We start from the raw sequence: 27,790 nt of genomic DNA on the forward strand, positions 1-27,790 counted from the left end.
ATTTTCTTTCTTGGTTGCCTCTGGAGTCCAGTCACTCCTCTGAAGCAGCAGTTGTGGTTTTTCAAGGCTGGTGGCCAGGAGGAGGCCTGGTGATTTGGTTTGTTTCCAGGAAATCTTGTTCTAGCTCCACCCTCCCTGCCCAGTTCAAAGAGTGTCCACACCCTTAGTTAAGAAAAAGGAAACCACCTTTTCCAAATGAATATCAAAAAACAGAGAACCTAAGTGTACTTCTCTGGGAAGATCAAAGCACTTCCGTCCACAAACCAATATTGACATTGACCCTTTGTACCCATTCATTCACTCAGGAGCCTTTGTTTTCATCGTTCTCTTCTAATGCATCTGGCTGGGAACACAATAGACATTTACATCCCACAGAATTTTACTGTAGACCTTTGGTTTGCATAATCTTAAGCTAAATGTTTTGGATGTGTGTGTGTGTGCAGGACTGGTCTGAGACTTGGGAGAAGCTGCAGGCACTTGCAGTAGTGTTGGGCCAACAAGGCTACTCACAAGGTGGGTAGCAAACAGCAAATTCAGAAGCTGGGCAGTCAGAGAGTCCAGAAGAGGGGGCATTAGGGCTACTCAGGAAAGGCTTCCAGAAACCTCGGGGGTGGAGGGACTGAATTTAGATTCAGGAGGGGATAATGTAAGCATCGTCTTAGAGTTGCCACTGAGCACCGCATTTCAGGGGGGCAGTTAGAAGCCTACCCCGCTGAGACAGAAGGGCGTGTGTGGAGGGGGTGGGTGGAGAAATGAAGCTTTGGTGCAGGCTATTTCTCTAGGCTTCCCGAGGCCAAAATCTATCCTCAAACAGTAGCCAGAGCCCATAGAATTAAATGTATTTCTAACTAAGATTTATTTGTATGCCCATGTGTAAAATTTATTATACTTATAATAATCCACTTTTTAAAATGCAGTGTGAGTTATGGCTAGTTAAGTTTCTGAGGTTGAAATCAGCCTCAGGCCTTTGTCCTGCTGGGTCTCTCTGGGACCCCTGTCTGCTCAGCCAGGCCATGAGGAGTGGCAGCAAATGGAAGAGAGAAATTCTGCTTCTCTAGTGTCCAGGGCTGGGCAGAGAGGTATCTTCAGGGGGTCCCACCCCCACCCAATGGCACAGAAGAACCTTCTTCAGCAGATGGAGTGTAGGGAGGCTAGGCTGGGGCTGGGTCAGTTCAAAGCTCCCCAGGGCACACCCAGTGGCAGCCTAACCAACCTCCCTAAGGGACTGGAGTCTGGATCAGACCACCTATTATATGCATTTGGAGGGTAGAAACCAGGAAACCAGCCGCATTAGGGGACACTTTAGGGTATTCTTTAAAGCTCCTGATTTGTTGGTTTGGGGAGCTGAGGGCACTTTGATTTTTAAAATATACTGCATCCGGGACTACTGCTTTGGGAGACTCAGGCAGCTTCCTCCAACTCCAGAGCACGTAGTAGAATAAAATAGGAATAAATGGCTGCTTAAAATTTTAAAAAATTCCTTTCCCCCAAAGTGGGGCCAGCCCGTCGGGGCCTGCTGGCTGCTGGGCTTAGCTTCCTGCTACAGTGGGAAGCCGGCCTCCCTCTCCCAATGCTGGGGCGTGGCTCAACAGTGCCCTCGACCCTCACACCAGGCTTCTTGGCTTTGGGAAGAGATGTCAGGGTCAAGCTCTGTGACAGGTGTGAGGACACAGTGAACACTTGTGTATCCCTGGTTAAAATGGACCTGTGGTGTAACTGAGTTTCCCCCCGTGGGATAGAGGGTCACTCAGCAGAAGGCTGGAAGGGGGCTCAGTTCCTGCTCCCTGCCTGGCCTGATCAGGGCATGTGGGGACCCAGGGAGGGGCCCCAAGCCCAGCCAGCTCCCTCGTCCATGTGCCTCTCAGTCCTCTGTCACTTCCTTCCTGTTTCGTGGCCCTATGGTTTCATAATTTTAAAAACTCTTCCATAGCTACATGCACTCTGAACTTCTTCTATTTTGTCCTTTTTGGTCACATGTGCCTTGGAGGTAAGTGTTTCAGCAACTCCCCGTGGCCAGCTTCCCTGTGCCCTGCCCTGTCCACGCTTCAGGCCTCGGGGCTGCCGTCACCACACTCCCCGTCTCACACAGTGTTGTTTTTCTCACCAGAGTTCAGACATCCTCAGCAGCATTGGCTATGAGACCATCATCCAGCATCTGAACAATGGCCGCAAGAACTGCAAAGAGTTTGAAGACTTTCTAAAAGAAAGGTACATGTTGTTTCTCTCTGAAGACAGAGGGTGGACAAAACACTCCCACACAGACAAGGACAGTTTACTGGTTTTGTTCGTTTTTAATGGTCCACAAAACCCTCTGCTGTAAAGTTATGGAACGATCCCCAAGAAGTAAATGATATCTTTGTCCTAAAGCTTTTAGGAAGCTGTTCAAGAGATAAGATTTATGAATGAAACAGCAAACAAAATATAATAAAATACTAAGTTTTGTGATACGTATGATACTGAAAGACCTCACGGGAGAGGAGAGCTTGGGACGACTGGCAAAAACGGAGGGCCAGCGTCATGGAGGAGGAGATCTTGAAGTGTCCCTTAACTCGAGGAAGAGATGGCTTTGGTCTGTGGAGGAACACCCAGGTGTCTATGGGAGGGCGGCAAGCAGGGCCTGTGCAGTGACAGGGAGGCAGAGCCTGGCTCAGAGACCACTGAGCTGCGGTGGTGGGAAAGATGCAGGGGCCAGTAGTGGTGCTCCGCAGGGTGGTGGGCTTGGTGGCCTGGGGGGTTCTGGCATGCTTTAGAGGATTCCCTCCGCTCCCCTTCTCTTCCCTTCCTTTCCTTTTTTTTTTTTGCAGTACGCAGGCCTCTCACTGTTGTGGCCTCTCCCGTTGCGGAGCACAGGCTCCGGACGTGCAGGCTCAGCAGCCATGGCTCACGGGCCCTGCCGCTCCGCAGCATGTGGGATCTTCCCGGACCGGGGCACGAACCCGTGTCCCCTGCATCGGCAGGCGGACTCTCAACCACTGCGCCACCAGGGAAGCCCAAAATGCATCCTTTTTTACAACTAGTCAGTTTCAGGTGTGTTTCACTCTACATTATCAGGAGTGGGCAAAAAATTTAGAAATAGAATCCAAGAGTAGAGACCCAAGAAAACACAGGATTCTTGCTCAAGCTGTGGTAGTGAGGGGAAGGTAATGTATAAGATCAGAAGGGCAGAAAAGAGAATTCGCACGCATGGTTTCAGAGCAAGTAGATAGGGTTGCCCACAGTACCAGGAGCAAGGTAAACCCAAATGACGCAACAGCCGTGCACATTACCTCGGCCAAAAAAAAGGAGGGAGAGAAGAAGGGAGAGAGGGAGGAAGGAAGATATGAAGTCAAAAAGAGCAAAAGAACCAGGGCCCCAAACTCAAGAACAGATAGACAAAGCCACTCCAAAATCTGGGTAACTGATCCCAAGTAGAAAATTTACCAAAAGGGAATAATAAAAGTATTCAGAGAGAGAATCCAGGAAAAATTTCATGGAATGTAGAAGAACTAAATAGATCTGAAGGACACACACTATAAACCAGGAAACATTGATACACAGTAATCAATATTGATTATGATTATTTAAGAGTCAACATTAACATTCATCCTGGTTAAGTTATTTAGTTAAAGAAAGAATACTTCAAGTATCTAGGAAACAAATGAACCAAGTTTTTGAAATAGGAATGAGCAGCAGGGAATCTGGATGGCCTTGGGTTTCTCTTCAATGACGGAAGCCAATGGAACAAGTTCAGCAGAGTTCTGAGGGAAAGTTTAAGAACATTCATTACACCAGCGAGGCTGTCATTCAGATATAAAGGCCACACCATCATCAAAAAGTCTACAAATAATAAATGTTGGAGAGGGTGTGGAGAAAAGGGAACCCTCCTACACTGTTGGTAAGGATGTAAATTGGTGCAGCCACTGTGGAGAACAGTATGGGGGTTCCTCAAAAAACTAAAAATTGAGTTACCGTATGATCCAGCAGTCCCATTCTGGAGCATATATCTGGAAGAGACGAAGACTCTAATTTGAAAAGATACATGCACCCCAGGGTTCATTGCAGCACTATTTACAAGAGCCAAGACATGGAAGCAACCTAAATGTCCATCAACAGATGAATGGATAAAGAACCTGTGGTACATATATACAATGGAACACTACTCAGTCGTAGAAAAGAATAAAATAATGCCATTTGCGGCAACATGGATCAACCTAGAGATTATCATACTAAGTGAAGTAAGACAGAGAAAGACAAATATCCTATGATAACACTTAAAGGTGGAATCTAGAAAAGATAAAAATAAACTTATTTACAAAACAGAAACAGACTCACAGACATAGAAAACAAACTTATTATGGGTTACCAAAGGAGAAAGGTGGGGGAGGATAAATTAGATGTGTGAGGTTAACAGATACACACTACTATATATAAAATAGATAAACAACAAGTACCTACTGTATAGCACTGGGAACTATATTCGATATCTTGTAATAACCTGTAATGGAAAAGAAACTGAAAAATAACATATATAGATATATGTATATGTATAACTGAATCACTTTGCTGTACACCTGAAAGTAACACAACCTGGTAAATCAACTATACTTCAATAAAAAGTAAAAAATAATAATTTCAAATGTGAAGGCCACAGGTAAATGGTTTCAAATATGAAAGAACTCAGGAAATACTGATGCCCTCCCTTCTGAGCCATTTTGGCAAAAGGTCACAAAGTGATGAAATTCAGCCAAAAGATCACAAAGTGAAGAAATGAACCAAAATACAAATCTTAGGGATGGAAAAGCTATGGTAATAGGACTGGTGGTGAGCATCACATCCATTTTAATAAATAGTTAAGACTACACAACTGGGGGAATTATGATTGGAGAACAGCATGTGTTATAGACACAAATGAAGTAAAAATAATGTAAACATTATCAAGGAGGAGGTGGCGGTACGATAGTGCTAATCATCTCATCCTTTCACGGGCGGGCTGTCAAACATCTGAAACTGTCAAAAACTGAAATAGGTCATTAAAATATTTTAATGTCTCAATCCCCTTAATTATTTTCATAAACTCCTTTTTAGCTTTAGAAGGATATTTTAGGAATTAATTTTTCCTGTGGCAAAGAAACAATTATTTGAAATTCAGCAATTCCTTCAGCTTCCTTTCAGTTTTCTTTTCTTCTGTGAAATTTAAATAAAATCAGGCTTAATACTTTATTTTTAAATAGCATGTAGAATATAGTCTTATTCTTTTAAAATTACTCATGCCTGTCTGTCCATCCTTCCTGCCTGCATATCTGCATAAAGAAATGTCCATTACAATCATCACCTGGTATTAATACTAATTATTTTTAGTTGGTGGAATTTTGGACAGTTTGTTGCTTTCTTCTATGTATTTTTCTTTTTCCTTATTTTTGAATAATGAGCATGTATCATTTTAATAAAATGGATAAGGTCATTATTTAGAAAGGACAGATGAGAGTGGGAGAAACTTTATAACATGTAAGAATAAGTATTGATATTCATAATAAAGAACTTATACAAAATAATAGGAAAAAGGCAAAACACTCAGTTAAAAAATTGCGATAGGGCTTCCCTGGTGGCGCAGTGGTTGAGAGTCCACCTGCCGATGCAGGGGACGCAGGTTCGTGCCCCTGTCCAGGAGGATCCCACATGCCGCAGAGAGGCTGGGCCCGTGAGCCATGGCCACTGAGCCTGCGCGTCCAGAGCCTGTGCTCCACAACGGGAGAGGCCACAACAGTGAGAGGCCCGCGTACAGAAAAAAAAAAAAAAAAAATTGGGATGATATGAGTAGGTAACTCATAGAAGAATATATACAAATGTCCAATAAATATATAAAATGCATAATCACACTAGAACTCAAGGAAAAGCAAATTAAAATGAGAGTTTTTTTTAACCTCTGTCACTAAAGACTGGTAATAATTAAAAAGGAATTATAATATCCAGTGTGGGGGAGGGTTTCTGGGAATGGGACTCTTACACACTTTTGGTGGGAATATAAATTGAGAAGGCTCTTTTGGAGGGCGATTTGGCACTGTTTTCCAAAATTTAAAACACATATTCCTCTGATCTAGTAAATCCACTTTCTCAGAAGTCCTAGCCTAGAGAAACATTCTCAGAGATGCCCATGAATATCTGTCTGAGGATGTTCATTTAGCTGTTTTTGGCAGTAATGAAAAAACAAATAGGGTGACCCTGAACTGTGGAAAACCCCATATTATGAACACGGTGGTTAGCATGTACTGATAAGGAAAGATCTATATGATGTATTTATTACTAGGTGAAAAACACAACAGCAAATAATAGAATGATCTCAATTATGTAACCATAAAAAGTTGTGTATTTGTGAGATATAGTTATGTAAATGCAGAAAAAGGACTGGAAAGGTACATACCAAGCTTAGCAGTGACTCCCTCTGGGGAGAGGAGTGGGATTGGGGGATAGCGTGAAGGGGGACTTTTTGTGTTTTATTCCATATGACTTTGTGTTGTGTGAATCTTTTGCAGTGAGAATGTATTCATAATATACTTTTTTTTTTTTAATTTGAAGAAAGTGGGGTAGATGAGCTTAAAGTGTTTAAATAAGGCTGGGGCTGGGACACAAAGTGGAGATGGTGACAGAGGGCCATGAGGCTAGGGGAAGGGGGGAAGTGAGGGATGTTTTGTGCTTTACACAGATCTGTGCCACACCGAGTAACAAGCAGATGTTCTTGTGAGACATGCCAACTTCAGGGTTTATATTCTGAAATTCCCCTCTCTTTGGTATGGTTTAGCTGTGTATTTGAATTGACTATGAATGAGGAACTCTATAGGTTGGTTAAAGGATACTCTTAGAGAAGATGGGAGGGGTGGGCCTTAGGATTGCAGCATTTCGTGGAAATATCTTTTACTCCACTTAAAAAAGGTATATTTTATATCTATATAGATTTATATAGATTATTTATATAAATTATGGATCATAGTTTTGAAAATTATTCTGTAATGTGCTAGCCAGTATTGGTCAAGGGGCCATGCTTGGTCTGGCTTTAATATTCAAGCTAGAGACTTTTTGCTGGAGAAGAACACCTTAGAGATGAAGGCCACTGTTCTTTTACAGTTCCTCCTGGTTCTGTAGAGGGGAGTTTCACATTTTAGAGAATTGTGTCATATCTGAGCTTCTACTGTCAAGGGTCCAGTTTTGCCTTCAAGGGAAGTGCCATGTGTCTGAAATGAGAATCAGCCCTGAGAAGGACTCATAACCCTCTTTTATGTTCCTTTTAGGGCATCAATTGAGGAGAAATATGGCAAAGATCTGCTCGGCCTCTCTAGGAAGAAGCCATGTGGACAGTCTGAGACCAAGTAGGTGCCACATTTCTTTCTGGTTTCTAGGTTGGCTGATACCACTCAGGAGCCCCCATCACTTCAGCAGGCAGAGCTGGCCAGTAGGGTGAAGTGTGTTGGGTGAAAAAAAAATTTTAATTTTTTTTTTATTTCCAGTTGTGAAAAATATATAGAAAAATAGAAAGAAAGCTGAAATGAATTATGAAGCCATAACCCATTAATATTTTCTAAATTTTCCTTGAAGACCTTTCCTATGTATACTTTTTGTAGGTAGAATTATACATAATTTTATGCTAGAAGTTTAATAGAGAGGGTATTCTTGTTTTATTTATATGTATATATATATGTGTGTGTGTGTGTGTGTATAAAACACACCCATAGTTTGTGATAGCTACAAGAGACTCTCTTTGCACTATTTCATAGTTCTCACCACCAGTGTGAGATTTCTTTACCACAATTATTTATTCTTCCATCATTCATTGAATACTCTGAGGATACAGAGATGGCCAGACATGGTGCCTACTTTAGGAACACACTCCCTCATTTACAGGGCTGGCTTCCTGGGCAGTCGTATAGGATCTCACACATAGATAGGCTTCGTAATCGGTTTAATGCTCTTTGCTGTCACTATTTGAAATTCTTAGTGATTTATAAACAAGGGGTCCTACATTTTCATTTTGCAGTGGGCCTGACAAATTATGTAGCCAGTCCTACTCACATGGAAGTTTCTAAATTCCTTCTCTAACATAGCATACTGAGGGAGACTAGGGGGAAATTGTTTAGGCAGACCTTTGAAGATCTCTGCAGATGTAATCACACCTCATGCTGACGTGCACACTGCTTTGGCTGTGCTGTAGACAGCTGCAGAGACACCCTGAGGTCTGTGTCCCCTCAGAGGTAGTACAGGGAGCAGACAAGACATTGCCCTTCCCCTTCTCTTCTCTTGATCCTAAGACACACACACACACACACACACACACACACATACACACACACTCACTTATCCCAGACTACAAAGTACTGGATTATTGAGGAGGAGGAAAACATTGGGAGATATTTAAAATATTAACAGTTACATAAACCTTCAAAACTTGTTACCCTCAGACATAGGACATTAGTACAAGGAGAATTTGTTTGTTGATTATATTCTATATATTTTTGATGTTTTAAATGAAAGAATTTAAAACACACTGAAAAGTAAAAAGACAAACGTAATGAATGGCTGTGAATCCATCACCCAGATTTAACAATTATTCATACTTGTCATATTTTCTTAATGTAGTTTTTTGGTGTTTAAACGGGGAGTCAGCTCTTTTTCCATATATTTCTCCAGGTTTTCCTTTCATGATTAATCACATTTAGAGATGAAACTCTGAGTTCTAGAGTTGGTCATTGTCACAGAGGTGTCACTGTTTCTAGGCTGTTTCAGGGGACAGATTTTAAAAGCCTGAGTTCATATTGATATTTCCAATTCTAATTAACTTTACAGTTCACGTAACTTCTTTCATTTTATATTTATTTCCTCTTGCACTGAAAAATCTTGGTTCCTGACAATATTAGCAGAATTATTTGCTTTATATGACAATATATAGTAAAATGTTTCAAAATAATAATATTAAACTGCTACTAACAATAAAACTTCTGAATGAAACTTAACATTTCTTTGCAGTTCTTCTTGACCTTATATCCCACTAAGAACACTGTGTTCTAAGGTCATATAAAATACTATTTATTTTCTGTGTGATTATGTAAACAGTTTTATATATAGTTAAGTTTGTTTGTTTTAAATTTTAAGGATTATTTTCTTTTCCTGTTTGGTTTAGTTTCTTTTTTGAATATGTAAAACATTTCTATGTTTGAGGTCAGAATTGCATAGTATTAGGTAGGTTTCACTGTTATTCAAGGAGGGTTTAGATACTTTCAAGGAAGATTAGTGGGTCAGTTGATCCAAAAACTTGTTTATTCATAAAGAAGCATAAGCCATTTGGGAAGATATCCAAAAAAATTTTAGGTGATGTGATGGAAAATAGCCATATTCTCTCACATAGTACTTCTTGAAAAATATATTTGGCAGAATGAGTCTGATCCAAAGCGATATTTCTTGCACATTTGACTTAAACTTGGTAAATTTATTAAGAGACTGTAGCGCCATTCTCTTCTGTGACGAAAGCCCGTCAGTTTTCCTTCTAAGAATTCCTCAGAGAGGAAGGTGCAACAGGATATGAGACCTGGGGACTGTGTTTCCAAGGTGGAAGTGAAAGGCCATTCAGGTACTTCTGTTTTTGTCACCTCCAGGATGATCTTTAGGAAGGTGCCCTAGATGAGAGTGCACGACTTTTGTTTGTCCAGGGACTAAATAGGATTTTTTCACCTCATCGACCACTTTGAGAGACTTCAGCTTTCTGATGGGCCCTGTTAGGGTTTAAGGCCAAAGTGCTTATTAAAAGGTGGCAGAATATTTTCTTTTCCCACAGTTAAGGAGAACACCAGGGAGAAGAGGGCATGGACGTTGAGAGAACACCATCCCCAAGGTTCAGATTCTATCCTCAGATTGTCGTCAGTTTTGGACATGGGAAACAGCAATAAAGTGATGGTGTGGGACAACAAAGCTGATGACAAACTAAAGGGAGTTTGGGGCTTCTATCTTAGTGGCGTTTTAGGCAGTCACTTAGGGTAGGAGAAAAATTTTAGACCCTGAACAGACTTTATCTCTAAGTCACTTTCCAACTCCACAGCTCACTGTGGGGAAGACTTCTAGTTGTGTCTGCAGCCATAGCCATCTTTCTCTCTCACTAATTCCAGTCATAAGTCTGCTCTCCAGTGGGGCTCATTCATCCTTCTGGGCCACTTGTGCCTTTGTTTGGATATGGACACTTCTCTAGTGCATTGCATTCCTTGAAAAATTGTATCATAAGATGGATAAAGAGTATGGAGACTGTGCAGTTATGTTTTTCTGCTTAGTGTGTTTGTAATAACTGGGAATGTTTATGTGAGAAAAGGCAGGGAGAAATAAGAACGCTTTGTTTTGGGACAAGTAAACAGAGTGAGAAAAATGAGGTGTAGCTAAAAGAAGGGGCCAGCTGGAAGATACAAGGTTATTAGTTTGCAAAATAGCAGAACTTTCCACCTACATATATACATATAGAATATGATCCATGATCCCATGCTGTTGTGGCTAGGGGCTGGGGGACCATGACTTCACTAAGTCCCATTCCTTCTTGAGTGGCTGGAGTGAGCCCAGTGAGATATGCTTCCATCAAGGCGGCAGTGAGCAAGAAAATCCCCAGGGCCACTTCACCTTAAAAGGAGGCTTATTTTTTTTAATTCTTTTTTTTTTGTGATACGTGAGCCTCTCACTGTTGTGGCCTATCCCGTTGCGGAGCACAGGCTCCAGACGCGCAGGCTCAGCGGCCATGGCTCACGGGCCCAGCCACTCCGCGGCATGTGGGATCCTCCCAGACCGGGACACGAACCCGTGTCCCCTGCATCGGCAGGCGGACTCTCAACCACTGCACCACCAGGGAAGCCCTAAAAGGAGGCTTATTAATGAAGTGTAGGATGGGGGTGAACTAAAACCATGGGCAAGGGCGAGCTATAAGGGAGGAGGAGCCATGGGTTATGAGGGAAAGGAGCGGGGAGACGGAGAGAAGGTATGAAAAATGAGTTTGGTCTTCTCCACAGAAACTGTGAGGTAAGAAATGTGTCTTGTTTTAAGCTGCTAAATTTGTGGTGGTTTGTTCATCAGCGGTGGAACACTAAATCGATGTGTTTAATGTCTGTCTCCTCTGTTAAGACTCTTAAGTCTGGGACAATATCTGTCTTGTACTGTTGAATCACCAACATCTAATGCAATGCCTTGGCCCATAGTTTATGTGCAGTAAGTATGTGTTGATTGAAGAATGGATGAAAAAGGAGGTGATCAGGAGCCACAGTTTGAATCCTTCCTTTATGTATTCATATTTCTAATTACCATACTTTAAAGAATGACTGGTATTCTTATGAAAAAGGGACCATAACTCCCATATTATTGTTGGGAGAAATGAAGCATAAAGAATTTTGGCATCTGGCTCCACCCAGGTAGACAGTGAAGCATTTATGATGCTTGTGCCTGGGACTGAAAGGGTAAGAGAGAGGAAACTGGACTGAAGAAGTCTTGATCTTTTGGTGTCTTCTCAAACTCCCAGGCAAAGATCAGACCATAGGTTATCAGTTAAGATGTGGGCTGGGAGAAACACACAATGGCATTATAATAAGGTTATACAGCCAATTTCCAGAACCGAAATTATATATGTGCTTTTTTTTTAAGCACCCTGAAGCGGGCCCTTGACGTCTTCAAGCTACGTAAGTGGTTCTTTAAAAATGTATTTGCTGTCTTTGGCAAGCTCTGTGTCTGTCGTCAAAGGTGGGTTTTAATTTGAACAGCAATCTCATACTGGGTGAAAAAAAAAAAAATCAGAGCAACTCCTAAGGTGAGGAATAGCCCTTCAGATTTGAAATGAGCTGGAGAACTGTCCACACTTGCACGTTATGATGTACATTTGACTTACTTAGGGCAGTGGTTCTCACACTGCAAACTCAGGGTGAGGCCCTGGCACTGATCTTCCAGGGGTCCTGTCCAGTTCTAGTATTCCCTGGGCCTGTTACTCAGAATTTAAGACTTTAAGTCCTTCTGTTCTTCATGCTTCCAAGCTAAGGGCTTTAATGTGGCACAGTATGTGCTTAACATGTTTCTGTAACTAGTTGAGTGGTTCTAGACATCTTTCCGTTTCAGTTCATGCAGATCTGTCTCACTCTTACATTTAAAATATTTTTATTCTACAAAATGCCACATTTCCTCCAGAAAGGTGATACTGATTTTTTCCCCACCAATGCTGTTTTTCCCCATGCTTGCCAATACCAAGAATTTTTACACTTTAAAAATTTTGCCAAACTGAAAGGTAAAAAGTGATAGTTTTCAGGGTTTTAAAGCTTTGTGTTTTTTCAGTAGTTTTAAGGCTGAATACATTTTCAAATGTTTACTGGCTATTTGGCCAATCTTTTTAAAAATTTCTTGTTTTTTAACCATTTAAAAAATACTGGAGTATATATATTTATTTTGATTTGTGAAAGCCCTTTGTTACATAAATTGCAAATAATTTTTCCAGTTTGTCATGTACTTTCTAACCTTGTTCAAGGTTATTTGACACACACGCAAGTTTAAAATTTTTTCTTAGGTCAGATCTGTCAGTCTTTCTAGCTTTAATGCCATCTTCAGTTTGTTTTCTTAGAACAAGAAAGGTAAGCATTTCGGTTTTTCTATTAAAAAAGTAAGCCATGCTTATTACAAAGAAAATAAAGGGAAAAACACCAATAATCTTTCTATCCAGAGATAAATTTCTTATGGGCTCACGAGATTTTAGAGATGGAAAGAACCTTAGAGTCATGTAATGAGAAATAGGATCGAATTTGAAATTGTAATGGGTTTAGTAATGTGTGCTAGCATGCAAGCTCCATGAGCTTCTCCCTGGCCCTGGGCATGCACTAGGTTAGTAGCAGTTAGTGGTAGGAAGCTAAGCTAAAGGTTTGCCAGCTCGGTCTTGGTGGCCAGGGCAATGCTGGGCACATGGAGGGGCTCAATAAATGTTGGTGACCAAGTGAAGCAGGTTAACTTTACCACTTGCCCTAGCGTTTTGTATGTATTTAAACTTTTTGTATACTTTCTTTGGTTTGAATTCAGACATGTGTAGATCTTTTTTTTTTTTTTTTAAATTCTTTTTGCAGAAATAGACAGTGTGGCACAAAGTCACATTCAGCTTGCACAGACTCTAAGAGAAGAGGCCAGGAAGATGGAAGAATTCAGGGAAAAGCAAAAGTTACAGCGAAAAAAGGTTGGGTTTACATATGTGTTAAGATGTTGCCGTTCTTCCAGCAGAAAATTCCAGGCTTGTTTGTTCATTAAACTCCTTGACCCATTTCCTGCCCTCAAGCACCCACACTCTTCTTTTAACCTATGAGATTATTTACTGGGAACCATACAGGCACTCAGTCTAGATGGTGATGCCTCTGTGCCCATTTGCACGTTAGGGCAGTTCTTTTTTAATTGCTGTAAGAGTCAGGGATCCAGCCTGCTTTCCTCTTCTTTTTATATCTGCTGCCACTGTTTAAACTATGACTGGAAAGGGGAACCCCTCTGTCTTCATAAGGGTCTAGCATGTGCTACCAAGGTGGTAGGTTCTCAGACCACACTCCTCCTCCTGGACAAGGCAGTAAGGGGAGGATAAGAAGTGGAGGGGACCCATGTTCTCCCTGGAGACCATAATGTCGTCCAACCACCTATTTTACAAATAGGGAAACTGAGGCCCTGGGAAATTCAAGTCTTTTTGGCCTCAAAGCAGATGTTTACAGGCTCTTTTTCATTTATAGGGTTTATTCTGGCAATTATATGGAAGGAGATGGGAGTGAACAAGAGTTAATAAAACTGGTAAACATTTGGGAAGTTATAGGCATCAAGAAAAGAAGTCCAGATTTATATTAAAGTGTTCCTTAGACTAGACCACTGTTCTGACTTCCTTCTGTTTTGTTCCTTAAAGACTTGTACATTCAGGTTGGCCTGGCAGCCAGATAGGGCCCTTCCAGAACTTTTACATTTAATTAATTAATTATTTAAATTCGTTGGCCACACCAGAAGCACAGAGTCTTAACCTCTGGACTGCCAACCTCTGGACTGGTCTCCAGGGTTGGAATGAACTTCACGTGGGGGATAAGCTCTTCCCTATTTGGCATCCAAACATTCCCACCCAGGTCTCTCCATACAGCTCTGCGTGGACTTTTTGGACATCTTTCTTCATCTTGGCCCTTTAGTGTCTGGAAGTCTGCAGTGTGTATTCAGTAAACAGCTGGCTCTACCCCTACCTCAATCTCAGCAACTTTGCCTGTGGTTCTAAATCAGAGTCTAATTCCAGCTTCCTTGGTGGCCACTTGGCATTCAGAGTGGGTGGCACTATCTTAAGAGCCTGACTGCCTTACATATATTGTCATTTCATGAGCCGCTCTTAACTGCTATACCTCTTATAGGAAGGAAGGGTAGAAACCAACAGTTAAGGAACATCATGTCAGGTGTTTTCACACAAACTCAAGCTTCATGTATGAGGTTTGAGGGGGTGCATCTGACCTAAAGTACTTTTCAGAGCAAAAATAATATGTATATTACACCCATCTACTGGACGGTCAAACTCTTTTTGGCTGACATTGCCAGCCCTGCCTGCCTCTCCAAAGGATTTACAATTTTTCAGAAGCAAAATGCCTTAGACAACCAGAGTCTCTGCACACATGATTTCCTCTAAGAGGAGAAGAGGGTCATTTCCTCACATTCTTAAGTGCCCTCGGTTGCCTTCGTTATTTCAGGGAGAGTTTTGTTAATTTTGCAAGGCTTCTGAAACTTCCCTTCCTAGCAGGTTACAAAGACCAAGTTCTCACAGCTAGAAGAACTGTTCTGAATTCTCTTAAGCAACAGAGGCGCCTGGGCTCCTTCCACCACTGTCACCCAAATTCCCTATATTGTGTGCTCTCAAGAGCAGGAAAACACCTTCTGAGCTTTCTTTGCAGAGTCCGAAGTTCATTAATAAATTTGTAATTACTTGTGTCGCAATGAACTCTGGGTTGTTCCACTTCTGTATTGATACCTTTTTTTTAAAAAAAAGCAAACTTTTGGAGAAAATGTGTTAGTGTTAACTTCTCATTTTCACTGGTCAAACCCTGCATGCGCTGGTCTCTCACTTCTTGGAAATTAAGCCATTTCCAGGAAATCCATCAGTTAGTTTCTTTTAGCAAACTGGGACGGGGGAGGTACAGATGGAATGGCTGGTAGAAGTTTTGGTGAACTCACTTACAGAACTACTGTTTTCTGAGGGTGGTAACCAATGCGGCCATGGCCATCTCTCCCACACAGCATAGAGCATGGCTAGAGAGACTGACGTGACAATAATCATGACAAAGTATGATGAGCCTTAAAAGGTAGGGAAGTGAAGGTGCCAGCTGAACATGAAGTGGGGACACTTAAGCTAATTTATAGGTCTGGGGAGGCCTTCTGGAGGCAGCGACCTTGAAGCTAAAGCCAGCAGAGTGAAAGGCAGTGTGGGTGAGGGCAGAGAGAGAGGAGTCTCTCACCCCTGGAGGTTGGCAGGCAGAGAGGGATCTTCGGAGCCACTCTCAGGAGGCTTGACATTTTAGGTGCTGGAGTTCCTTCCCAGCCCAGAACGTCCTAAGCCTGACAAAGGCAGCATGTGGTCAGTCATCCTCTCCTTTGGTGCCCATATTAAGATAGGGACGATCACAGCAGAATGTTCTGCCTGTGTCGAGAGCAGTCTCCAAAGGGAACCTGTTTGGTCACGCAGGTTTTCACTTCCAGTTTTCAGAGTACAGTTTGAATGTATGTAGACAAACAGACCACTCAGCTGCTCTGTCAGTAATTTACTGAAGGGTCACTTGGGTCATTTATAAATCTCTTCTTCCTTTTCCCCTCCCTCTTGCTTCTCCCCACTTGATAGCATAGAGGATTGTGTTTTTGCACTATTTTGTGTTATTGATAACAAAACATAATCAAATTTCTACTGGAGTTGGTCTAAGCAGAAAGAATGAGTCCTAGAAGAAAAACTTCCCCAAGGAGTCCTGAAAGAGGGGACTTCCCTGGCAGTCCAGTGGTTAAGACTCTGCACTTCCACTGCAGGGGACACAGGTTTGATCCCTGGTTGGGAAACTAAGATCCCACGTACTGCATGGTGTGGTCAAAAAAAAAAGGAGTCCTGAAAGAGAACTCGTGACTTTCTGAGGTCACCATGAATAGGCCACCCTACAAGTGAGTATGGACATGAGGAGACTTAAATCAAGGTGGTATAGCAGACAGAGCTGGACTGGGTGTCACTGAGTGGCCTTGAGCAATATCACCTCATGGGCCCTGGGGATCATACCTGTCAGATGAGAGCTGGACTTGCTGCTTTCTAAGATCCTGCCGACATACAAGTGCCAGGAATCTTTGAAGGCAGAGAGAAGAATGGTATGAAGTAGAACTTTGTAGACACGCGAGAGGTGCTTGAAGCAGGTGTTACGTAGAACTTGGAGATAAGGAGGCCTGGCTTGGGCCATAAACTATAAATTAATAGCAGCTCCCAAACAGGAAGAATGGCAGTGTGTATATTCGGAGTAGAAAGGACCACGGATGGACCGACATTGCTAATTGATCTGCTCTGTGGAGCCTGGGAAAATCAGGGTTTATTATTATGAATAAACCCTGCCCCTCCTGGCAGAGGCACATAGATGCTCACGTGAGCCACACAGCTCCCTGTCTTTGATGGCAGGGAGCTGCCCATGAGTCTTTCCCTGTCGGGTCACGTTGGAGCCCTGTCTGTTCTCCATGTCCTCGGAGCCTCCTTGGGACCATTAGCTACCTCCTGGTCCCTCAATTTCATCTGGGCTGGAAGATGGCTGTGCTGTTCCCTGAGGGGCCCTTGGGGCTCCCCCAAGGGAGTTTCGTGTATTCCACAAAGTTCATATTTGAAGTGAGACCATCCCAAACCTTCCATCCAGATATCTTGAAAATCCATCCATGTTTGTGTGCTATGGTAACAGACAAAATCTTAGTTTTCCAGAAGAAAGAGAAATCTTTTAATATCATTTTCAACATTATTTTGGATTATATAATTTTGTATAAGAGCAATGCCATAGCTCATTTTGAATTATTGCATTTCTTGGCCTTTTGGTTTTAAAGAGCTATCATAAGGATAATGATAGTTTTGGATAATGATTAGGAACAAGGGCACAGGAGTCTGGCTGTGCCCAAATCCCAACTCTGCTACTTGTTGAGAGTATTACCTTGGGTGAGTTAATCCATCTCAGTTTACTGTCAAGAAAATGGGGATGAGTACTCACAGTTGTTGTGATGCATGAAGGTTGCTTAGCACATAATAGTGCTTAATAAATGGGAGCTACTGTTATGTCTGAGAGCTACATTTTTATTATTAGCTCCATTATTTTGACTAATAAAAGTATTAACATCACAGCCACAACAAAGAAGTTGCTCCCAAGTGAACTTGAAGAGTAGCTTACCTTTCCTGGATTAGATGGGGTAAAGAGTATGGGAACAGCTTCTTTTAGCTGTCCCACAAGCATTTCTTCCCTTCATACTGCTTGGGCTCCTTGCTGGTGAAGGACGTGCCATTGACAGATGCCACAGAAGTGAATGTTTCTGAGTCTTTAACTGTGCTGATATAGGCTTACAGAATAAAGACCCCTTTTAAAATATAAATGGTGCTTTAACAAAGTTTTAAAATCTAAGTTCCTTGATTCCAGATTTACTGATGAGGATACTCTAAGATGATCAGTGATTCTCAATAGTGGCTAGTGGCCACCCAGGTTCAAAGGTGGGCAAATTGTTCAGCTTTTCTGTGCTGCAGTCTCCTTACTTGTGAAATGGGAGTAATAATAAATAGCACATCTACCCTCTGGGTTGTGTGAGGACTAATTGAGATAAGCCACATTGAACACTGAGCCCTCAAGATAAGCTGGTGTTAACAATTGGTTTTGATTATTAATAGTGCCTGTTCTCTCTGCACAGACGGAGCTTATAATGGATGCTGCCCATAAACAAAAGAGCTTACAATTCAAGAAAACCATGGATGTGAGTCTCACTATGTTGCCTTTTTTTTTTGTAATGGTGATATTTTCTGATATCCTGTGCTATGTATCAACATATTCCTGAAAATAACATTAGTGCAGTGTTTTAGGGAAAACAGCCTTTGGTGGTTTGACTTTCTATTTAAGGCCTTGGAAAGGTTGAGGATGAAATCAGACAGAAGAAATACAATGATGTTATCTTTCTGGCAACCTGGGAAGGTATAGCAAGTCAACTTAAATATTTCAGACCAGGACATGTATACTTTATGATGTCTTTTATCTTGTTGGGTTTGAGCTTCTTCCCTGTTAAGACTGTTTTGAATCTTCTTCCCTGTTAAGACTGTTTTGAATCTTGATTTCTTACCTATTTTTATTGAGTTTTAAGATATCTGCAAATAGTAAAAGCCTCCTTTACTTTAAGTAATTTATTTTAAAAATGCTTAACAAGATAGAACTAAGAGAAGTTGCTGGGGACCTTACTTTAGCTTTTCATGAATCTCTTAAAAATGAAACTTTGTTACTGGAACATCTGTGACTCCATCTTTGTACAGAAGTATCATCATGATATTCTATGACTATGACATCATATCTGGTAACTTGGTCAAAAAAGAAAATGTCACCAATGTTGATGGCGTATGCAGTCTGTTCTGCATTTTTTATTCTTTGATGCAGAGCACCTGAAAAGCGATTGATAAATAGGGAATGATGTCAGTGTAATGCAGAAATGGTGTTGGTTGATATATGATTACTCCCAGAACTTTTATGTTTTGAGCAATCTGGGGAAAGCTCTCTCACAATTAAAGAGAAAGCCTTATTGAAATATAATTTTCCTATTTCCTCTACCTACATTTAGAGCCATAACAGTGTTAAAATTTTTGCTTCAACTGTCAAAAGTAATTTAGAAAACTCAGAAGAGAAAGGAAGACTATTGTATTTACTGATTTTTTGCTTGGTGTGTGTTTTTTCTTGTGCTGTTCTAAGGTTTCTTCTTTTATAATTTTCTTTTGCTTGGAGAACTTCTTTAGCCATTCTTCAGGGTAGGTCTGCTAGTGATAACTACTCTTAGTTTTCCTTTAGTGATTTCCTCTTCATTCTTAAAGGATATCTTCACTGGGTATAGGATTGTGTGTTGACAGTTCTTTTCTTTCAGTACTTGAAAAATGTTGTGCCACTTCCTCGTGGCCTCCATAGTTTCTGATAAGAAAGCTGCTGTAATTCAAACTGATTTTCTCTTATGGATAAGGTGTCATTTCTGCTTTAAGATATGATATTTTCTTTTTTTAGTTCTCAGAAGTTCACCTCTGTGTCTTGTCATGGATTTCTTTGGCTTTATCTTGTTAGGGGTTTGATCAGCTTCTGGAATCTGTAGGTTTATATCTTTTGCCAAATTTGGAAAGTTTTCAACTATTCTTTCTTTCTTTTTCTTAAACTTTTTATTTTATATTGGAGTATAGCCAATTAACAATGTTGGGATAGTTTCAGGTGTACAGCAAAGGGACTCAGCCATACATATACATGTATCCATTCTTCCCCAAGCTCCCCTCCCATCCAGGCTGCCACATAACATTGAGCAGAGTTCCCTGTGCTATACAGTAGGTCCTTGTTGGTTATCCATTTTATTTTCTTAAAAAAAATTTATTTATTTAGGCTGCGCCAGGTCTTGGTTGCAGCACGTGGAATCTTCATTGCAGCATGCAGGATCTTTAGTTGTGGCATGTGGACTCTTAGTTGCAGCATGCATGTGGGGTCTAGTTCCCCAACCAGGGATTGAACCCAGGCCCCCTGCATTGGGAGCGAGGAGTCTTACCCCCTGGACCACCAGGGAAGTCCCAGTTATCCATTTTAAATATAGCAGTGTGTTCATGTTGATCCCAAACTCCCTAACTATCCTTCCCCCCAGTAAGCATAAGTTCATTCTCTAAGTCTGTGAGTCTGTTTCTGTTTTGTAAATAAGTTCATTTGTATCATTTCTTTTTAGATTCCGCATGTAAGGGATATCATATAATATTTCTCTTTCTCTGTCTGACTTACTTCACTTAGTATGACAGTCTCTAGGTCCATCCATGTTGCTGCAAATGGCATTATTTCATTCTTTTCATCAGTCATTATTTCTTCAAGTACTTTTTCAGCCCACCTTTCTCTCCTAGGATTCCAAGGACATGAATGTTAGATCTTTTGTTATGGTGCCAAAGGTTCATGAGGTCCTGTTCATTTTTTTTTCAGCCTATTTGCTCTCTGTTTTTCAGACCAGGTAAATTCTATGGTACTATCTTCCAGTTCACCAATTCTTTCTTCTATCTCTTCCATTCATACATCCATCCTTTCATTTAGTATATTTTTCAGTTCTAAAATTTCCATTTGGTTCTTGTTTATATCTTCTGTTTCTTTGCTGAGATTTTCTTTTTCTTTGCTAAGACTATCTATTTTTTCATGTTTCAAGTGTGTTTGCAAATGTTTATTGAATATTTTTATGATGGCTGCCTTAAAATCTTTGTCAGATAATTGTAACATCTCTGACTTCTTGGTGTTGACATCTATTGATGGTCTTTATTCATGCAGTTTGAGATCCTCCTGGTTCTTGGTATAATAAGTGATATTCAATTGATTTTGGACATTTTAGGTATTCTGTTGCAAGACTCTGGATCTTATTTAAACCTTCTATTTTAGCTGGCTTCCTCTGATACCACTCGAGCAACTGAGGTGAAGTGCTACCACATAACTGCTATGAGGGGTTCCAGGCCAGGTTCCCTACCTTGGCCTCCACTGACACCATAGGGTCAGTGTGGCCTTGTTACTACTGGGGGTTGATTAAAGTTCTGAATCCCCATTAGACTTCCTCTGACACCACTGCAGCAGGGAGGGGGTGTACCTCATTACTGCCAGCTGGGGGTAGTGGAAGTCCAGGCTCCCCACAGAGTCTCCACTAGCTCTGTGTGTGGGGCTTGTGGGGCTTTGTTACCTCCTGGTGGGGATGAAGGTCCCAGTCCCCTATTGGTCCTTCTCTGATACCACCTCAGCAGGGGAGTTGGGAATCGCATTATAGCCTGGTGAGGGTGGAAGTCTAGACTCCCCACTTGGCCTTTGCTGGATGTGTGGTGAGCGGGAGGGGGGCATGGTTTCTTTATGTGATGTTTGGCTGCTGTACAACGTGGAGGCTTCTGTCCTGCTGTGCTGCCCCTTTTCTGGTCTTTTGGCTAGAGAGGGGAGGTTTTCATTGGGGCTTTTTTTATTTGTTTATGCCCACTGGCATTTCTTGGTTGTCTGCTGCTTTGGCATTCATTCTGTGATATAAGAGGCCCAAAGAAAACCCAGGGCACTCACTTCTAGGTTTCTCTCTGAGATCAAGGACATCAGCTAATCTGCCTTCTTCTCTCCACCTTTCAGAATCTTATGTTTGTTTTATGTAGAATGTCCAGGGGTTTTAGTTATACTTGTGTGGAGGAATAAGGTAGAGTATACCTGCTCCATTTTCTCTGGAGCCCATATAACCTTTTAAAACGATATTTTACGATATGCTTTTAGAGCCATAAAATGATCATAGCCCATCAATCTTACGCTAAGAATCTAAGACTCTATCTTTAGGAAATCATCCAAAATAAGAAAAACAAAATGCACTACCGTGTTCACTACCTATAATGAAAACTACAATGTACATGATTTAGTGACAAAAATGGAGAAAGGTTAAATTGTGTAACCTTTAAAAATATTATTATGAGGACTATGTAACAACAGAGAAAAAGTGCTTAATATGTCATATTAAAAAAACAATGCACGAAAGAGAAAGATTGATAACTGACATTAAAATTTAAGACTTTTTGGGACTTCCCTGGTGGTCCCGTGGCTAAGACTGAGCACTCCCAGTGCAGGGGGGCCCAGGTTTGATTCCTGGTCAGGGAACTAGATCCCACATGCCACAACTAAGAGTTCTCAGGCCACAATTAAGAGTCCGCAAGCTGCAACTAAAAAATCATGTGTGCGGCAACTAAGACCCAGTGCAGTCAAAAAAAAAAAAGTATAAAAAAATTTAAGACTTCTTTAGAGCAAAAGAAAAAAATATCATCTTATACATGATAACAAATGGGAAAAAATATTAGTAACTTATATAATTTATAACCAGTTAGTGTTCCTAGTATAGACTGAACTCTTAAAAATCAGTTAAAATGAAGAATACTCCCAAAAAAATGTAGGTAAAAGACATGAAGTAGAAATGACATATCACCTTAGTAATGAAATAAATACAAATAAAACAAGGCATATGCCAACATTCTCAACTCTAGTATTAGAAAAGTTTAAAAACATTGTCTTATTTTGGTGTTGGTAAGAGCATGAGGCCATATACCCTCACGTACGTGTTTATAGGAGTATGAATTAGTGAAAACAATTACACTTCTAGGAATCTGACCTGTAAATTCACACTACCCAAAATAAAAATCAGAGTATTTTTATGTTATACAAAATGGGAGATAAGGTAAATGTCCACCAGTAGAGAGTTGGTTAAGAAAATTATGGCATTTATATATGTATATGTGTGTATTTACAACCATTAAAAGTGTTCAGCTACAGCAAAGCAAAGGAAACCAGAAACAAAAAGAAAAGATAACCCATAGAATGGGAGAAAATACTTGCAAATGAAGTGACCAACAAGGGATTAATCTCCAAAATATTCAAACAGCTCATACAGCGCAATAACAAAAAAAAAACAACCCAGTCATAAAATGGGCAGATCTAAATAGAAGAAGACATACAGGTGGCCAGAAAGCTCATGAAAAGATGCTCAACATCACTAATTATTAGAGAAGTGCAAACCAAAACTACAATGAGGTATCACTTCACACCAGTCAGAATGGCCATCATCAAAAAATCTACAAACAATAAATGCTGGAGAGGGCTTCCCTGGTGGCGCAGTGGTTGAGTGTCTGCCTGCCGATGCAGGGGACACGAGTTCGTGCTCCGGTCTGGGAAGATCCCACATGCCGCGGAGCAGCTGGGCCCGTGAGCCACGGCCGCTGAGCCTGCACGTCCGGAGCCTGTGCTCCACAACGGGAGAGGCCACGACAGTGAGACGCCCGCGTACCCCCCCACGAAAAAAAAAAGAAAAAGAAATTGCTGGAGAAGATGTGGGGAAAAAAAGGAATCCTCCTACACTGTTGGTGGGAATGTATGTATGGAGGTTCCTTAACAAACTAAAAATAGAACTACCATATCATCCAGCAATCCCACTCCTGGGCATATATCTGGAGAAAACCATAATTTGAAAAGATACATGCACCCCAATGCTCATTGTAGCACTATTTACAATAGCCAGGACATGGAAACAACCAAATGTCCATCAGTAGAGGAATGGATAAAAAAGATGTGGTACATATATACAATGGAATATTACTCAGCCATAAAAAAGAACTAAATAATGCCATTTGCAGCAACATGGATGGACCTAGAGATTGTCATACTGAGTGAAGTAAGTCAGACACAGAAAGACAAATATATGATATTGCTTATATGTGGAATCTAAAAAAAGGGCACAAATGAACTTATTTAGAAAACAGAAACAGACTTAACAGATATTGAAAACAAACTTATGATTACCAACAGGGAGAGGAGGGGAGGGATAAATTGGAAGATTGGGATTGACATATACACACTACTATATATAAAATAGATAACTAATAAGGACCTACTGTATGGCACGGGGAACTCTACTCAATACTCTGTAATGACCTATATGGGAAAAGAATCTAAAAAATAGTGGATATATATGTATATTTATAACTGATTGACTTTGCTGTACAGCAGAAACTAACACAACATTGTAAATCAACAATACTCCAATAAAAATTTTTTTAAAAAGTGTTCAGCTGCAGGCTTCATGCTTGATACAGAGAAGTGTCTATAAGATATTGTTGCATAAGAAAAGAATTGTTGCATGAATATCTTATGTGCTTGTAATTAAGAAAAGTTATGAACTTTTGTTTCTATGTGTGTGTAGTAGAGAGAATTATAAAGTTGTTTACTGAAAGGTTAACCCCAACTGAACTGCAAGGGATGCTGAGAAATGTAGGAAAGCACGTGAGATATTTGATGAGCACAAACCATCGCTGCAAAGGTGTCTTGATTCTTAGTCAAGCATTTTTTGGGGGGAGTATCATTTTTATTTATTAGCCAACTGATTCACAGCTTTGCTTTGTTTGAACAAGTTAAGTCTTTGCTTCAAGAGTTGAAACAAAATTATTTGATTCACTAACTGTAGTTTGTGAACTATTTTCATACTGCTGATAGTAATGGTAGCACAGGAGAGACCACGGCCTACTTTTAAACTGGCTAAAACAGAATTCTATAAATCAAGAAGGAACATGACTACCCTTGAGCTACAGAAATGATGGGATTGATGCCCTCCCCACTGTCCACATGCTATGAGGAGGCACGTTAGAATACTGAAACATAGTTATAGTTACCAGGACCAAGTGATTGCATCTAAGTTCTGAGGGTTATGAATATTACATATTCACGTCCTATAGTTACATAAGTGTTTGATTTTGCCTATTTCAAATTCCATCTTTTGTTTCAGTAAATTTTTAAAGCTCATGTACTTTGTTTTTGCCAAATAGGAGTCGTTACTTCCTTGATCAGGTTGCCACTACATACATGATTTGGGAAAGGGCTGGAGAGACCTTCCAAAGATAGACAAGAAAGAGCATGTCCTCTGAGTGCCCCCAGTCTAGTGGTGATCAGAGCCCTAATCAGTGAGCCCTCTTCTCTCCTGGGCGTGGGGGCTAGGGTCACCGTCTGCTTATCTGTTTTGATCCTCTTTTGGCTAATAACTACAAAGGCAAAGAAGAACTACGAGCAGAAATGCCGAGACAAAGATGAAGCAGAGCAGGCTGTCCACCGGAGTGCCAATGTGGTGAACCCAAAGCAACAAGAAAAGGTACCTGGGAGAGCAGACAGCCTGAAAAATCCGAGATTTACATATATCAAGCTAAAGCCAATTAATAGTGTTAATAAAAAATGGACTTGCACTCTGAGCTCCAGGCAATACCCTCCTTCAGGCAATTAGAGTCCTCGGAGCCAGAAAAACCCTTGTCCTATTTTGGGGGTCGGGGAAGAGCTAGAGGAGCATAGCCACAGGGGAGGGGGTTCTGATGTTTTCATCTTTTTTTCAAAACTCAGCTCATGTATTCTTTATAGCTAGGCTGCCTCCTGCTTGGGTGTTTTATAAATTTAATTTTATAAAATCTGGATATAAGATCGTCAGCAATCAGAAGGTAGGGAGGGATATGTTTTTAGGAAGATGTAGGGCAAGGTGCTCGATGGCTATTTTCCAATGGTGTTAAGATTAGAGGGCAAGTTGAATGACTAACTCATGAGAGAAATATAGGTTAGACTTGAACTACAACTTGTCTCTTCTCAGTCATTGCTTTAAAATCTGTTTTGCCTTTAGAAGCCTAGCCCAGCATTCCTGACCTCTTTTTTTGTTTGTTTGTTTTTGTTTCTGTTTTGTCCTCACAGCTTTTTGTGAAACTGGCAACTTCAAAGACTGCAGTAGAAGACTCAGGTGACTGGTCTGCTCCCAAAGATGGGGGAGGATTGTGGTGGGGCTTATGTTATCCTAAATCTGTCTGAGAAAGGCAGTTTTATATACCATACAATAGTGAATGTATACATATACAGTAGGATTAACAAGGTATGAGAAGGGACGGAGGGGGAAACAGGGAAGGAAGGGGGGGGAAGGGAGAGTATATGGGAACCTGGGAGAGCCGGAGGAAGCAAGTGAGGCAGCGGTTTCTGGCCATTGCTGCCTTAGGTCTTGCCGCCTGACAGGTGACTGAATGGTGGGGGTGGGGGGGGAGAGGGGGGGTCAAGTGGCAGCTGCTTTGGACCAGGTGCTCACTCCGATTTATTGGGAACATCTATCTTAAAACCCCTTTTCAGCCCTGATAACTCTTCTCTGCTGTGAAAGAAACAACCAATTCGTGAGGCCTTGGCATCACTGAAGTCTAAAATCCAAACCAAGTGTTTGCAAAGGCTTCTAATTCCCAGCCACAGTTTCTTGCCGGAGACAAGCCTCTCACAACCGTGGTTGCTTAAGTTTCTGAATCCAAAACTGAAGTAACTTGGTAGTTCACTTTTCTGCACCCCTCATTGTTTGTTTAATTTTCCTGAAAATGGTAAGAGGTGGAAGGAAACCCTGGCTGAGGTTCCTTGTCAGCTTTCACTTTTCCTTCCTTGGAGCATTTCTGGCTAATTGCTTGGTTTTTCTTTATAAAGAACGTGATGCCCACCTTTGCTTACTTTTCATGGGTCTGCGAGCCCCCTCCCATCCAGTTTCCAGACCCAGGCCCCTCCCCTCCATTGCAGACAAGGCGTACATGCTGCACATCAACACTCTGGACAAGGTCCGTGAAGAGTGGCAGAGCGAACACATCAAGGCCTGCGAGGTACCTGGAACCCGAAGGGCGGGTCTTCCTTCCTCTACTTCTGTAGAATTACTTGAGGGCAAATTAGCAATCTGGAATTTAAGTGGAGAGTGGAAGGAATTGGAATGCTTTCCCCCAAACCTTGTCTTTCTGCTTCTTCCCGATCCTGACCATGCTGTCCCACTCTGTTCATGGCCTTGCTCTGATGTTTGATTTGCACGGGCATGAAGCAGCTGAATCAATTAACCGTTGATTCATTGATTTCCTATCGAGAGCCTCACCTGTACTTGCTCTGTGACAGAGGAATGCAGATGGCAGGAGAGCTGACCTAGAGTTTTTTATTCTCACACCTTTTGTTTCACCATTGCCCCCCTCATTTTCAGCACATGCCTCACAATGACCCAGAGAAAATAAAGACACAACCTGGAAACTTCCTCAAGTTTCTGTCACCCTGTCTACACATTTTCCTTACCAGTGGTTCTCAAAGGGAGGTCCTAGGACCTGTACAAACATCATTGCCTTGTTAGATGCAGATCTTGTTAGAGATGCAGAGATGCAGGTTCTCAGACCAACTCCAGGCCTCTGGAATCAGAAACCCTGGGCATGGGCGCAGCAGTCTCCATGTTAATAAGTCCTGCAGGTGACTCTGCTGTGAATTCAAGCACAAGAACTACTGATCTTCACCACCCTCCCTTCTCCTGTGATAGTGGTAAAGGGCTGCTCTGCCACCACTGGGCTCAGGATCCTCCAGCTGGCTTTCCCCACCCCCTTGCACACAGCTCCCTTTCACAGTGGACTTTTATTATCATTCACACCTCAGCTCCTTCCAGCTTTCAAGCCTGCCACTGCTGCTTCTCCCTTCTCTTCACAGCCAGGCTTCCTGGGGGAATTGCCTGCACATCCTCATTGTCCTGCCTGTCCCAGTGGCTGTGTCTGGGGTCTGCTCCCCTGCAGCTGTTCTCCCAGAGGAACCAGTGGTCCCCTTGGTGTGAGGTCCAGCATGCCTTTGCAGTTTCTAATTTTATTTGACCGGTCTTTAGCACCTGAAACTGTGGGTCCCTCCTAAAACACTCTTTTCTGCTTTACTTCCTTAATTCCACAATCTAATGGAAAAGCCTGAAATAAGAGGATTTTTATATGGTTTTAAAACATGCAAAGCAATATCATATACATCTTATGGATACATACATATTGTCAAAATCTGCATAAGAATGATAAAATTTAGGATAATGGTTATCTCTGGGGGAGGAGGAACATAGTAGAGATTGAAGAAGGCACACAGAGGCTTTAACAGAATCTGAAGCAAATATGGCCAAAAGTTTTGACAAAGCTGGGTGGTTGGTATGTGGGTCTTCCTAATATCACTCTCTATGATTCTGTCTACGTGAAATAGTCTATAATAAAAAT

The 27,790-nt window shown here is 41.4% G+C and overlaps 1 protein-coding gene across 1 annotated transcript in view; it reads left to right on the forward strand.

Annotated features, from left to right (window-relative positions):
* PSTPIP2 (proline-serine-threonine phosphatase interacting protein 2) overlaps positions 1-27,790 on the forward strand; it is an 88,182-nt gene that overhangs the window by 52,759 nt on the left and 7,633 nt on the right. The window contains exons 2-9 of the mRNA XM_033421339.2: positions 2,108-2,208; positions 7,263-7,340; positions 11,629-11,663; positions 13,083-13,189; positions 17,911-17,973; positions 24,796-24,894; positions 25,476-25,521; positions 26,325-26,404. Coding sequence (XP_033277230.1) covers positions 2,108-2,208; positions 7,263-7,340; positions 11,629-11,663; positions 13,083-13,189; positions 17,911-17,973; positions 24,796-24,894; positions 25,476-25,521; positions 26,325-26,404 — 609 coding nt within the window. The remainder of the gene's footprint in view (positions 1-2,107; positions 2,209-7,262; positions 7,341-11,628; positions 11,664-13,082; positions 13,190-17,910; positions 17,974-24,795; positions 24,895-25,475; positions 25,522-26,324; positions 26,405-27,790) is intronic.

Source organism: Orcinus orca, chromosome 15, assembly GCF_937001465.1.
Source record: "Orcinus orca chromosome 15, mOrcOrc1.1, whole genome shotgun sequence".
Taxonomy (NCBI): Eukaryota; Metazoa; Chordata; class Mammalia; order Artiodactyla; family Delphinidae; genus Orcinus; species Orcinus orca.